Genomic DNA, 14739 nt, shown 5'->3' with positions numbered 1-14739 from the left:
AAAATCAAGAAAAACGTATGATTGATGCACAAGTTCATGTTGCAGGAGGTTTAAGTCTGCCTTACTTGCATTTTACACGACGATTTTTACACGCCGATTGAAATTTTTCAAAATGGCGACTGTAATACAACAACGCGTCACGTGTTTATATTATTATTATTATTATCTACCAGATTTTTATAGCGCTCTTTTCATCTATAAAATAAACGTTCAAAAGCGCTGTACAAACTACATATCACAGAATGATATGGACATACAATACAACACAAAAAATATATCAACAATAAAAGGTATTTAGCCTGAATCAGGTTTTACTCTACATTTTAATTGTCCTAGATATTTTAAAGAACAATTAACAATAGGAAATAATTTTCAGTGCAAAGTGAGTTTCAATAGATCTTGAAGAAAAAGTGTGTTTTCAATGATCGTTTGAAAGCATCCAAGCTTTTAGCCTCTCTAATGGTAGCCGGAAGAACATTCCATAACTTCGGTGCAGTGATGAAAAACTACGATCACCGTACCTCACAGTTTTTCTTTTTGGAACAACTAGTTGTTTTGAGTAGTTCTTGGATCTCAGATTTCTTGCTGGCTGATAGAGTTCCAGCAAGTCTTTAACATAGATCGGTGATTGGTCATGCAACGCTTTGTATATGTGAACTAGAATCTGAAAGTCCACCCTATGAGTAACTGGTATCCAGTGCAGTTCTTTTAATACCGGCATAATGTGATCATAACGCGATATTCTCGACGACCTGCTATTTTTAGATAAAATTGCGACGGTCTAAATTATAATCGTTTTGATTTTTTTTGTATCATTTTGAAGCTAAAGCACTGAATTAGTTAAATATGTTCATGATTATACTGACAGAATCGTGAAATAAAACGCTAGGATCGGCGGGTTTCGCTATGTAGGATCGGGTTACCCGAAACAAACATTTTTATGGCCTTATTTACGATGATCCACGCTTTAAACAAATGAATACGTTGTATATAACGTATGCCAATCACTAAATAAGAGTTTAAAGATTCCATTAAAACTAACCGAATATTCGAATTTATCTAGCCTCCTACAAGTTTCTTGCATTTCTATTGATCAATAGGCGTCACGTGGAGACAGGATATATTCCATATCCTGCTAGTACATTACAGATATGAATAAATGAAAAAAATGGCTGCCGCGTCGCTTTTGTAATATTATCGTGTCTGATTATTACAGCTCTGGTAGCTACAAAATTTTAGTGTTCTGTCACCACAGTTATCAACCCGCTGCGCGTGTTTATAGTCGTATGACGTCATTCTGTTATTGTGTGAGAAAATGGCGTTCCCAAACAAAAAACGGTTCGTCCAAACGACCAAAGTTGAAGCGAATTCCAAAAGATTGAAGCTGAACTCGGACAATACTTTACGTTCTAATAAAAAAGCAGCAAAGATTTTAAATGATTATTTAAAAGAATCTGGAAAAGATACGGAGTTTGAGCTTTTAAGTGCTACTGAATTGAACTTGGTGTTGATGCAATTTTACATGGACATTAGAAAACACGACGGGGAAATGTACAAGACAAAATTCATTTGAAGCTGTTAGAAATGGACTAAAGAGGTACTTGCAAATGCCTCCTTTCAACAAAGGATTTGATATCGTGAAAGACTCTGAATTTAAAGAGGCAAATTTAAACTTTCAAGCAACATTGGCAGAATTAAAACGTTTGGGATTAGGAAATACCACTCATCATCCAGTTATTAAGGAAGAAGACAGGAAAAAACTTTACACATCTATATATATGTCGCCAGATACACCTACGGGCCTTGCTAACAAGGTCCAATTTGATATCCGACTGGCATGAAATTTATATAAAAACTCTGTATAATCTAAAACAGTCTCTTGATCTATTTTGATTAAATTGTACTAAAATTGATGATTTTCTTTTTCTTTTATATCATTTCATGCTCACCATACTGTCCGGTGGCATCTTTTGAGAAATATGTAAGCCTTCTACATCCAGGAAATGACAGGTTATGGCAGAAACCTCTTGAAAGCTTCCAAGAAGATAGTACAGTGTGGTACTGTAATTCACAAATTGGAGAAAGAAAATTGACTTCATTTATGTCAGGGTTGAGTACAAAATGTGAATTATCTGAGGTGTACACAAATCACTCCTGTCGTGACACTGGGGCAACTATTCTTTCCAAAAATATGTATAATGCAGCTCAGATCATGGCTGTTACAGGCCACAAGTCGGTTCAGTCTTTAACTACGTATCAGAGGGTTGATACGGATGAGAAAATTAAAATTGGACAGACTATTTCAGCAAACGTGCTTCCTCTAAATCAGTGTAATAAACAACTATCAGTACAGGCCCCGGCTCGTGCGGCTTTAACATACCAATCGTCTGATCTAGTTCCAGCTGTTACATCATCTAGTAGTAATAATGTAGCCGTGGGTTCTGCTCTAGACTGTTTAGATGGACTTGATCTAAATGATATATTTAGTGAATTTTCACCAAATGTCCAAACAAATGTACAAACCAAGTCGGCTTCAGCCTGTATGCAGACAAACCCTCAAGTCTTCTATGGAAATGTCACAATAATTCAAAACCTTTCTATTAACAAATAGTTTTTCTCCTCATTTCTGAGGTTGTTTGTGTTGTTACAGTTGTTTAATAATTTTAATTGTAAAGTATTCATCATATTTTTCAATTTAATCACAATTTACTGTAAGTTTGATGCAGTAAGTGTAATTAACATTGTTTGAAAATTTACATGCCGCACATGTAGCAACAATTTTATTGTGCTGACAGTTGAAGTATTTCGTTTTAGGAGCAACAAACATGATATATGTCATATCTGCAATTGCATATCACTCACTTTGGGTGGAAAGACTCTATCCGTCTTTTTTATTGTTTATTATTAAATTGCTAGTTTTTTTAAGGGTATGTTCTTGCTTTTTTCATTGTGAATGTACATTTAACCTTGAAGTCGAACGCCATTTTTTTCACATAATAACAGGATATATCTGAATTTGTGGATTTATAAAACCCCATTTATAGTAAATCATAGTAAATTTCCATTATGAATATTGCTCACAAGATATTCAATATCCAGTATAAATATGGAAAATATCCTATTTCACATGGTACGCAATACAATTAACCTTGAAGTCGAACGCCATATTTTCACACAATAACAGAATGGATGTGGATTTGTAATAACTCATTCATAGTAAATCTTAGTAAATTTCCATTATGAATATTACTGACAAGATATTCAATATCCAGTATAAATACGGAAAACATCCTGTTTCTAATGGTACAAAATACATTTAATTAAGTCGAGCGCCATTTTTTTTACACAATAACAAAATGTATGTGGATTTATAGAAATCCATTCAACGTAAATCATAGTAAATTTACATTATGAATATTGCTTACAAGATATTAATTTCCAGTATAAATATGGAAAATATCCTGTTTCACTTAGTACAAAATACATTAAACCTTCAAGTCGAACGCCATTTTTTCACACAATAACAGAATGTATGTTGATTTATAAAAATCCATTCATAGTAATCATAAAAAATTTCCATCCATATTCATAGTATGAATATTGCTGACAAGATATTCAACATCCAGTATAAATATGGAAAATATCCTGTTTTATATGTTCTTAATGTTTTTTTTTAACATATGTGTTTTTGTTTTCTTTAAACAATATTGTTTGTTTACAATTGTTGAAACTCCTGCAGATGGATTATTCTTGAAACTTTGATTAAATTTAAAAAAAATGTGTGTTTTTGTATTTATTTTGAATACTGACTCTTAGATTTTGTAATTTCATCAGGTATTCCTGGTAATTCAGAAAATAATGGAAGTAAAGGGTAGCCGAAAGTAATGTAGCTGTTAAAAAGTAACTATTAATTTGTGATCACTAACAGTTTGCTTGTATTCAGTTGACACTGCAGTGGAAATTTGTTGACAAGATATGCATTTTGTGTCTTTGTCACTTGAAGGGTGCCAGTGAAAAATGTTATTGTTCAAAATTTGGTTGTCCAGATATAGATATACAATAAGTCTTCATGTACAGAGCAGTCAGAAATAAAATACACTGGTAAAGTCCTGGACTCGTACTGCAATAAAACTGCATTATTAATCTGCAAATTCTGAAGATATGAAAGGAAACGTTAGTCAGAAAGATGAAACCATTGTTGGTGATTGGATATGAAAGTAGAAGCCTAGGTGGCAATATATGGATTTTTTTCAAAAACAACATTATTACTTTCCAGAGAGGAATTTAAAAGGTAGTCGGCTAGATAAAATCGTTACACTGCTTGTTGGTGACAGGATACGGGATATACGCTGTCTCGAAAATGGATTTCCTCGACAGCGTATATCCCGTATCCTGTCACCAACAAGCAGTGTAACTAATAATATATTCAAATATTGATTTCAGTATTCGTTCCCATCCCCATTAGATACACATTAAAATTCCGCTTTGCAAGTCTTAAATTGTAACAGACTATGGATCGAATGCTGAAATATAGTTCGACAGTAAGTGAGAATTTATTTGTGTAGTAAGGAAAAAAAATAAACGTGTTCAGAACACAAAAATGCAAGTGATAGTTTGGTTCAGAATGATTACGTTATCGTGCAACATTTGAAATTCAATTTTAAATGTTCAAATGTAAAGCCAGCTTGATATATGACATTCGATATTTGTTGAAAAATGTAAAACTTTAAATGTCGAATTTCGTTTATCGAGTTTGCTTGACATTCAAAATATTTATGTGAAAGCTCGAACGTGAAATGTAATATGTGGTGTTAACTAACCATTCAAAACAGCTTAGTTTCAATGTCGTATGTCCAACAACTTTTCCATTCAAACAGTATACCAATGAATTTGAAAAATGAAGATTGACATTCCAAAAAGTGTTACAATTATGAATATTATATGCCGGGTTGCTTATCATCAGCTCAAACAAACAACTATTAGAAATAATCCTTAAGTAATTCAGACGTAACGTCAGATCTTACAGGTAATTATAGTAACATACAAAACGTCTAACAAGTGTAGGAAAGACATATATGCATGATTGTTGAGCGAAAAATCAATTTTATCCGATAAATTACAGATCACAAATGTCTGAATTACATTTCTATTATATCTTATGTTCTATTATCTATAACACACGGCTTAATGATTTCTTCTTCTGTAATGTTTTTCTTTATTTGTTGGGTTAAACGTCGCACCGACACATTTATAGGCCATATGGCGACTTTCAAGCTTTCCGGTGCCCCTTCCGTAGTTCTTGTAATGGCTTTACTGTTCGATACTTTGTTACATTGTGAACTGTAATATTGAACATTATAAATAAAGTAGTTTCTTTAAGATAAAATCAACCAATCATTTAAGCCACCCTGTCTTTACGACAGGACAAAAATTGATGCTTATATGATGTTGAAAGAAATGTTCTCATTTTCCAAACTCATTCCGTGTAGATATCTATCCAATATTGTGATTTTTATGCGAAAACTGAATGACAGTATATGGCAACATTGTTCTATTTTATTTAAGTTTATTAACCTCGATAAAATATATGCATTTGAAAAAAAAAATTACTAGTAACTCTAAAGACATTGACAAAATTCTGTATTGCGTCATATGGTTTGTTAAACATGCATGTACATGATAACCGTATTTTTCAGTGAGAAACATTCTATAGATTTAAATGTATCATTCTTACCTCTACCAGTGTTGGATATTTTGACATTGTACAGTAGTGAAAAATTCGTTTCGGCCACACTTGGTAAAATTTGAAAACTGGTCATAATATCAAGCGCGTATTAATTTAAATGCACTGACCTCCAAAATGATCTTTCTATATAACTGAAGTTTGGTCATGATATGAACAATTGGATATGAATTTGAATTTCTAAACTATCTTTAAAAAAAGAGAAATTAAGAAGAAAAAAAGACGCCCGCGTCGGAAATCAAACCCAGACCGCCGCGGCAATACAAAAGAGCTATTCCGCTGCCGTTACCAACATCAGTATGGTGTATTTTGTTGTTAGTGCGCGTTAAATACAGATATATATAATAAGGCAGTTTGCCTCAAGTAAACGCTTTTCCATTTTTTACTGTAAGAATTAGGAAAAGTAACTATTTTTATGCGTTTCTTTAACATAGTGTCTGTTAGTAATTAAGTTTTAAAGCATTCTTTAGAAATACAGTATTAATTTCCAGATGTTTATAAGTAGTGGAAGACGGCACTCTAGACCATTTTTCCCCTTCTTTGTCTATATAAAGTCGCCATCTTGGATTGGAAGGAGTCAATTTTCGGGATGAGACTAGCAACCCCATTCAACATCAAAAGCTCGCTAGAGTATTGCCCTTCGATCACTGGGCAGTTGCGATTTAATAATGTTGGGTACAAACAGTTAATCTATCATAGTTTTAATTGCAGTGTTTTATACTGATTCAACTCAGGTTCTTATATTATGTTATCGTGCTGTCCGGAGACGTCCATGAAAATCTCGGGCCTGATTCTAAGTCATCATCTGCAAATTCTGATTCAGAATACATTGATTTATCTAAGAATCTCTCCTTTGTACACTACAACGTTCATAGTCTAGCTCCAAAATTGGACCATCTCTACTCCGATTGAAAGAACTTACTGTGTTTTACAGAGACATGGCTCGGTCCAAATATCCTAACTTCTGATTTACTTTTTAATTCCTTTGCAAATCCGGAGAGAAAAGATCGTGCCGACAACTATGGAGGAGTAAAACTGTATGTTAAGGACTACATTCATTATAAAAGACGGCGTGAACTTGGAATAATCGACGTTGACTGCATCTGAATCGAATTAGGAATTTCACATAAACTATTTTGTTGGAGTCTTTTACAGACCTCCTAATATAAATCCTGTTCACCACTCTTTAATTCTTGATTCAATCCATCTTGCATCTGATACGGGAATTGAAAACATCATAATTACTGGAGATTTTAATTTAAATGTATCTGATGCCACTTCATTCACATGATATGTACCCAGTTTTCCTTGCATCAAATACAAATGTACTTGATTCTCCACAAATTATACCGAAACATCTTCTTCAATAATTTATCTGATATTCACTCACAATAGAAATCTTATTTATTCAAGTGGATTTGGTGATCCCTCTCTCGAACAGGACGTCATATATCATTGTCCCATTTACGGTATTCTTAATTTAAAAAAGCCAAAGCGAGCACTTTTTATCGCCATGTTTGGATATTTGATAAAGAAAATTATGATCTGCTAAGACAAATGGCATCGGACTGCGATTGAGAATCTTTGAAAAGAGATGATATAAATGCCTATGCCAAAAATTTAATTGATAAAATCAAAGAAATTTCTAAAAAATGTATCCCAAATAGAAAAGTTTTAATAAGAGAGAACGACCATCATGGTTTAAAAATGAAATAAGACAACTTATTAGAAAACGAAGACGACTTTCTCGGAAAGCGAAGCGGACAAATTTTCAACATCACTGGGAACGATTTCTTGCTGTCAGAAACCAGGTCACATCCAAACTTCGGGAGGCGAAGCAGCAACACTTTGATAACTTAGCAGAACAGATAAAGTCCGGAAGCGCAAATTCTAAGAGCTGGTGGACATGCCTGAAATCATTCATCAAACCCCTTTTTATTTCCCCGCCGATGAAATCGGGAGTGGGTATTGAAATGGCGTTGTCCGTCCGTCAGTCCGTCAGTTAGTCCGTCCGTCTGTCCGCAACCATTTCTCAGTAACTACCTGGTAGAATTTCATGAAACTTGAAATAAACATGAACCAACATACTGCGATGATGCCCGTCAATTTTTTTTTGGATTGGTCAATTTCCCATAGATTTATTGCTCTTGATTTAATGAAAAATGTCCGTCCGCAACCATTTCTCAGTAACTAGTAGGTAGAATTTCATCAAACTTGAAATAGACATGAACCAAGATATTGCGATGATGCCCTTCATGTTTTTTTATTCGATTGGTCAATTTCCCTTAGAGTTATTGCCCTTGATTTAATGAAAAATGCACAAAAATGTCCGTCCGCAGACATTTCTCAGTAACTAGCAGGTAAAATCTTATCAAACTTGAAATAAACATGAGCCAACATACTGCAATGATGCCCGTCAAGTTTTTTTTTTTTTTTTTTTTTTGATTGGTCAATTTCCCTTAGAGTTATTGCCCTTGATTTAATGAAAAATACACGTCTGCAGTCATTTCTCAGTAGCAAGATTGTAGACTTACCTGAAACTTGAAATAAAAATGAACCAACATACTTTGAGGATGCCCGTCATTTTCTTTTTCTATTGGGCAATTTTCCATACATTTATTGCCCTTTAATTGTTTAAAAATCCACAGATTTGTACATAAGAAACCAGTCAATTGGAATAATTTCATTAAACTTCTTTTATTCTTTTCCATGAACATTTATTACAAACATGTGACGTTGCGTACCTTCACCTGGTCGCCACCTTGCCTTGGTCACACTCCCTCCCCTGGTCGCCACCTTGCCTTGGTCACACTCCCTCCCCCCCTTCCCCCCCCCCCCCCCACGCCGCAATTTTTTTTTTTCATTTCTTTTTTTTCAAACCTTCCATGAATATTTATCAACATGCAAAGTTGTACCATTCTCTCACCTCACTCCTCCACCCAGTCATGCTCACCACCCCGATCATGCATTCCTACCCCCACCCCCCAATTTTTATTTTTCATTTTCCATCAATATTTGTTTGTTCTAACAGAAAATGACTCAAATGTTTATATATAAGATAGGTTAAATATCTCTCTTTATTTTGATATGTAATATTGCATATTGTTAACAGTCTGTTATGAAAAACATTTTAAGTAACGAAATGATTCAAATCAGAATGATCTAACGTTACGTTACAAGCTAAAAACAATTTGGTTTACAATATATTTAAAGTGACTCAAAACTAATGGTTTAGAAATTAGGAGAAAAACATTTTTGTGCATACATATGTAAACAACTCAATAACAAATAATTTCATATCATTGTTATTTTAGACCACGGATTGCAGACATTCGATGAAAAGAAACATCACTTCAAAAATCTTCTTGAAAGAATGGGTTTATTATCCAGAGTTGACAAGCTAATAGCCGTGACGGAAGTTCTTTCGGTTCACATAGTTTCCACAGAGACACAAGAAGTAGATGAAAGAGTTTATCCCTGGACTTTTCTTCATAAACTCTGCACAGGAAATTACAAAGCTAGGGACATGTGTTTTGCCTTATCAGATCGTGATCAGTCATCAAACACATCTCCGTTAGATAATTTGGATAAAGAATCAGAGGAGCGAATAAGTCCACTGGATTTATTTCTAGCCATTTATAGTTGTTGTGATCCTATGTTGAAACAGTTAATATTCAAAAACTTGTATCTTTGCAAACTAGCAGTACCTTTCATTTTTGACCAACTCTGTTCTTCTGACCAGTGCCCAAGTGTGTCTGTCTGGCCTCTTCGCGCTTTGCTTATAGAAAGTAAAATAGCTCAAGATGGTAACACTGAGTCTGAAGTTTTAGATTTACAATCAGCAAGAGTAACATTTGCTCGATTTGGCCGACCATCCTTTTCGAAGTCAAAAGTATTGAATTCTTTGTTGAGTCAGGGCGCTTACAACACATTTTACAATTTTGACTGTACATATGGGACAACAAAAAGAAACGTTAGTGATGGGTATGTCGAAATGTTCTGGTTACCAATAGTAAAAAATGAAAAAAGCAATATTAGTTCTCCGCTTACATTTTTTAATGTCCGCGGTGATCTGCAAATGTATTTTTGCGAACACGTATTACCATTTCTATCACAAATTACTGATATCTTTGTTCTGGTAATTGAAGTTCAATCTCTTTTACAGAGGTTTGACGAAGTTCAAGGTATTGTAAAAAGTTACCGTTATGTATTACTAATTATTTGTGGTCGTTTGGATCCAAAAGATGTACATAAAGTAAATAGTTTAAAGGAATTCGAAGCTAGCCTTAAAGAAAACAATCCAAAGTCGATCATACATATTGTTCTTACACATGAATGCGGCATCGAAAAAAATATGAAACAAGTGGCAAATGTTATATCAGAAAGGATAGAAACTTTTGAGAAAGATATTGTCAAGACCACCCTCAAAGACCGTCTGTCAAATATAGAAAATAAAAGTGTTATAATAGATGAAACAGAACAGTCTTGTGTGGAAGGAAAACGTATTGCTACAGATATTATAGAAGCTATGGGTACGCAAAAAGATGCTCCACTACTGTGGAAGAAGAGAGTCACACCGGTACATTCTCTATATTCCAGATGTCTTGGCGAAAATAATATGAAAATCCGCAGAGAACAAGACCTAGCACGGATTGAACAGTTAAAGTACGAGATGGATAATCTGAGAAAGGAGCAGATTAACAACATTACTCCAGCTATCAAGCTTTTTGCAAGATACCTTGTTTCAAAAGCAGAGTCGCCGTCTTGTCTGAGATTTATTTTAGCATGGCTGAACATTTTTATTCAATTGGAAAAGCAAAAATTACTGCCACAATTAATAAAAGAAAATAGAACTGCATGGAAGAAAATGGGCGACATAAAAAGCCAGAGCAATCCGAATTCGGAATATATTGAAGTACAAAGAGAAACTATTAAAAGGACGGAAAACCAATTACAAGAAGCCTCATTCAACATAGAACTATTGTTCCATGAGATAGGAAACATTTATGATACTATTATCATTCTGAGGAAAGATAGTACAAGCTTAGAGCTTCCATCTATCAGAGCTATAGTGGAAGTTTGTGCATCACTTTTTGTAGAAGGCAACACACTAGAATTAATTGACAGTGAAGCGTTTTATATGCCTCAGCACTGGATCGGAAAGGTTTTTGAAAGGGTTTCTGAAATAATGGGATCTCCGAAAGTTTTGACAGTGTCGATTTTAGGCATTCAGAGCTCTGGCAAATCTACCTTATTAAATACAATGTTTGGCTCTCAATTCCCAACAAGTGTTGGTAGATGTACAAAAGGTATACAAATGAAATTATTACCCTTACATATAGATAATGTATTTCAAAATATTTTAGTTTTGGATACAGAAGGATTAAGAGCTCCAGACGTCAGTGACGAAAAGTATACATTTGACAATCAGATGGCCACAATGATTACCGGGCTCGGTGATATAACAGTTATGAACGTTATGGGGGAAAACCCTATGCCCATCAGGGATATATTACAAGTAGTGATTCATGCTTTTCTACGTCTTAAATTAGCAGATCCAGATATCGACTTAAGAAAAATGTGTACTTTCATCCATCACAACGTTTCAAGTGTAATGGCTCTTGATAAGATGAGGCCATCCGTAAGCAAACTGATGGAGATACTTGATAGTGTCACGAAACATGCGGCTGAAATGGAGAGCATTCCAGGTGTTGTGGAATTCAATCAAATGATACAATTTGATATGACATCACAAGTTTGGTTTCTACCAAATTTATTGGAAGGGTGTCCGCCGAGAATTACATGCGAATACAGTTCTCAAGCTGCTGACATAAAAAGTAAACTGTTACAGTTGGCCATTAGTGACACAGAAAAGTCATACGGATCACTTAATGACGTACTAATACATGCAAGAGATTTATGGAAAGGAGTTTTAACAGAAGACTTTGTTTTCTACTTTCGAAATAGTGAAGAAATTCGGGCATACAATTTTCTAGAAAGTAAAATTATGCACTGGTTGTCTGAAATGCAATGCTTCTGTCGGAAAAAGTGCATCGAAACTTCACAGGAAGTGGTCCAAAAATGCAATGAGCAGCAAGAACTTGAAGAAGCAGCGGAAGCAGCTAATAAATTAGTATTCGACGATCTTCACAATAAAGAAATTAAAGTTAAGGAAGAAATTGATAAATGTTTCAATGAAAATGAATTCAAAAATACAATTTGTCGATGGAAAGACGAAACAACAAGAAGATTTGAGTATACATGCATGGATTTACGCAATAGCATCAAGAAGGAAACCGAAAGATTTCGCCAAAAAAGGAGTATTGAGATATTTCAAAATTCCAATCGCGCTGAGCACGAAGATAAGCTTCATGAGAAGTCAGTGAAACTTGCAAAACTCGCTAAAGATATGTCAGTTGAAAATGTAAACAAACAATTTGAAAACATATGGCAGGAATTTGTAAAGGAAATAGAAAACAAGTCCCAAGTTCCAACAAGTTGTATATTTAAAAAAAGGCTTCACGAAATGTATAAAAATGATGCATCGTTACTTGGTTTATTTGATGCGCAAACACTTAAATTCAACACGTCTGATCTCGCTTCAGATAATTTATCAAATCTCCTATCGGAAAAATTAAATTTTTTATTAAAGGATGTCTTGCAAGTAAGAAATACCCTTACAAATATTGAAAAAATAATTCAGAACTATATCACCCGTCCTTACAGCATAAAATATGAAAATATTACATTGTTTCTGAAAGAGGTTAAAAAAGAAATCAAATGTAAAAGCATATGGAAAAATGAAAGTTTAAAAACGAAAACTAAGGCAGAAATACTAGTTATCATTTGTTGCTACTCATCCCGTCTTTTTGATAAACATAATTTGGATCCAAGAACCAATCAAAGTGAACCATTATCGGAAAAACATGTCCACAATTACCTTTACAGGTTATTTGCTACTGATAAAAATACAGTATGCCAAATGATAAATAAAAGAACTCCATTTGAAACCTTAAAGTTAAGCAACATAGAAGGATGTGCTGACGATATAAGAATATCCCGCCACTTCAGCACTGTAAGTAAAGTAAGCGATAAGAAAAAAATATCGCTAGTTCGTCCTCATGTTGACAAAATTATTTCAGAAACTGGTTTTCAAATAGATGAGTTTTGCAACACAGATACAGAAATGTCGGAATTTAATATCAAAACAGTTTTATACAATGTCAAAAAGGACATTGAAAATTTGAAAACACATAGAAATGAATTTACTTTGACGAACAGATTTACGATTCGAATTTGTGTCCATGTGGGTGAATACGCCTATAGTAAATTTCAGAAGCATAACGAATTATATCATGAAAAAATTACAAGACGTTTAACCAACTACAAACAATCAGTGAGAGCTCAGTTCGATGCATATTTGTCAGACAGAAAGCAAGAAGACACGGCAGCTTTATTGATAAGTAGTGAAATAGAAACAATTGCTCGAGAAGCTATTAGATTGTGCTTGCCTAGTAAAGTATTGCATGAATTACTAGATACGACAATAGCCTCAACAAAATTGGATTTAATCATAGACATGTTAACTGATATGGCTGAAGGAGAGAAGTTTTTTCCATTTACGGTTTATATTGAAAGCCCAAGTGAATATGCAGAGACGTGGATAACAGAACAATCAAAGAATCATTTGTTTGCAGAAAACCCAACGGGTTACTTTAAAATTGCTTCAAGGAACATTTCTAAGATTTTCGAAGATATTTATAATGCTATCGATGCTACAACTGATTTTTTTAATAATCACCCACCTACTTTAGAAATGTGGATGAAACAACTAAACAAAACTCTTAAACATTGCCAAATTCGAGATGAGAATATCCGTAATGCTAAACGAGAAATTATGAAAATCCAAAATGTAACTAATTTTAATAGAATTCTTTTGGATAACTTAAAAGAATCAGAAAAAAAAAATGAAATCCGAAGCAGAGAACGAGACAGAGGACACAGTTGTGTGGGATTCATTAAATCCTTATAAGGAGATCTTTAGAATGTACTGGGGGTGTGAGGAACAATGTAGATATTGCGGAGAACCATGTTTTAAAAGTTATCATAACGAAAAGAGTTATAAACATAGATGTGTACAACATAGGCCAGGATGCTGTTCTGGAATCCAGGATAGTGAGTCCAAGAAAGCAATGCTAGAAACATGTAACTTCAACGTCCAAAAGCCGGGCCAAATTCACAACTGCCTTGCATTCAATTTTGCTTGTAATCGCGTAGAAGGAAAGTCATGCGATGATAGTACAATGCATTTGTTCAGTGAGTACCGGAAATATCTTCCTGACTGGGATATCGAACCAGACATGGATATGTCTGAGAACTCTGAGTTTTGGATGTGGTTTGTTGCTACATATAAACAGCAGTTAGCCGATTATTATGGTTATAATGTTTCTAATATTCCTGAATCGTGGTCGTATATTTCAAAATCACTTGCTCTCATAAACTTACGTAATAAGTACAGTTTAACCTGTCTTAAGCAGCCAACCAAGAGAAGCAGACAAGGTTGTTTACCAACGTCGCCATTTTGGTAAGGGAAGCTACTCTCCGCGCTTATTGTCTACGCTAAATCTAAGATTGCCGTTACGTTCCGTAAAAGATAGAGTGGTTTATATTTTTTTTTCAAACACAATTAATTTCGTATGAATTTAATAGTATTCTGATGACAGAAGTATAAAAAAAATCACAAATATTATGCTACTAATTAGTTATCGAGTATTATCTTTAACCGAGGTCAAACTGTGAACAACAAAATTGACACGAGTCACGCTAATTGCCGATAATTACTGGCCATTTGATCATAACAAAAGGGGATTACACCTTTGGTTATCAGTTTTAATTGAGAAGCTCATGTCATTCCGTCGTTCTTGTGGTGAAGTCACGCGAAACTTAGCAATCACGTGCTTCTCAAAAATCGGATATCTTCGGCGATTATTGCCTAA

The 14739-nt window shown here is 34.2% G+C and overlaps 1 protein-coding gene across 1 annotated transcript in view; it reads left to right on the top strand.

Annotated features, from left to right (window-relative positions):
* LOC123535869 (interferon-induced very large GTPase 1-like) overlaps window positions 1–14331 on the top strand; it is a gene marked incomplete at its 5' end in the record, with an annotated part of 37610 nt that extends 23279 nt beyond the window's left edge. The window contains 3 exons of the mRNA XM_053534473.1: window positions 9058–12243; window positions 13171–13432; window positions 13890–14331. Coding sequence (XP_053390448.1) covers window positions 9058–12243; window positions 13171–13432; window positions 13890–14331 — 3890 coding nt within the window. The remainder of the gene's footprint in view (window positions 1–9057; window positions 12244–13170; window positions 13433–13889) is intronic.
* Between the last annotated feature and the right edge of the window lie 408 nt (window positions 14332–14739).

Source organism: Mercenaria mercenaria, unplaced genomic scaffold (assembly GCF_021730395.1).
Source record: "Mercenaria mercenaria strain notata unplaced genomic scaffold, MADL_Memer_1 contig_3714, whole genome shotgun sequence".
Lineage (NCBI taxonomy): Eukaryota > Metazoa > Mollusca > Bivalvia > Venerida > Veneridae > Mercenaria > Mercenaria mercenaria.
Note: the sequence above shows the minus strand (reverse complement) of the source record. Positions and strands in the feature narration are given on the sequence as shown.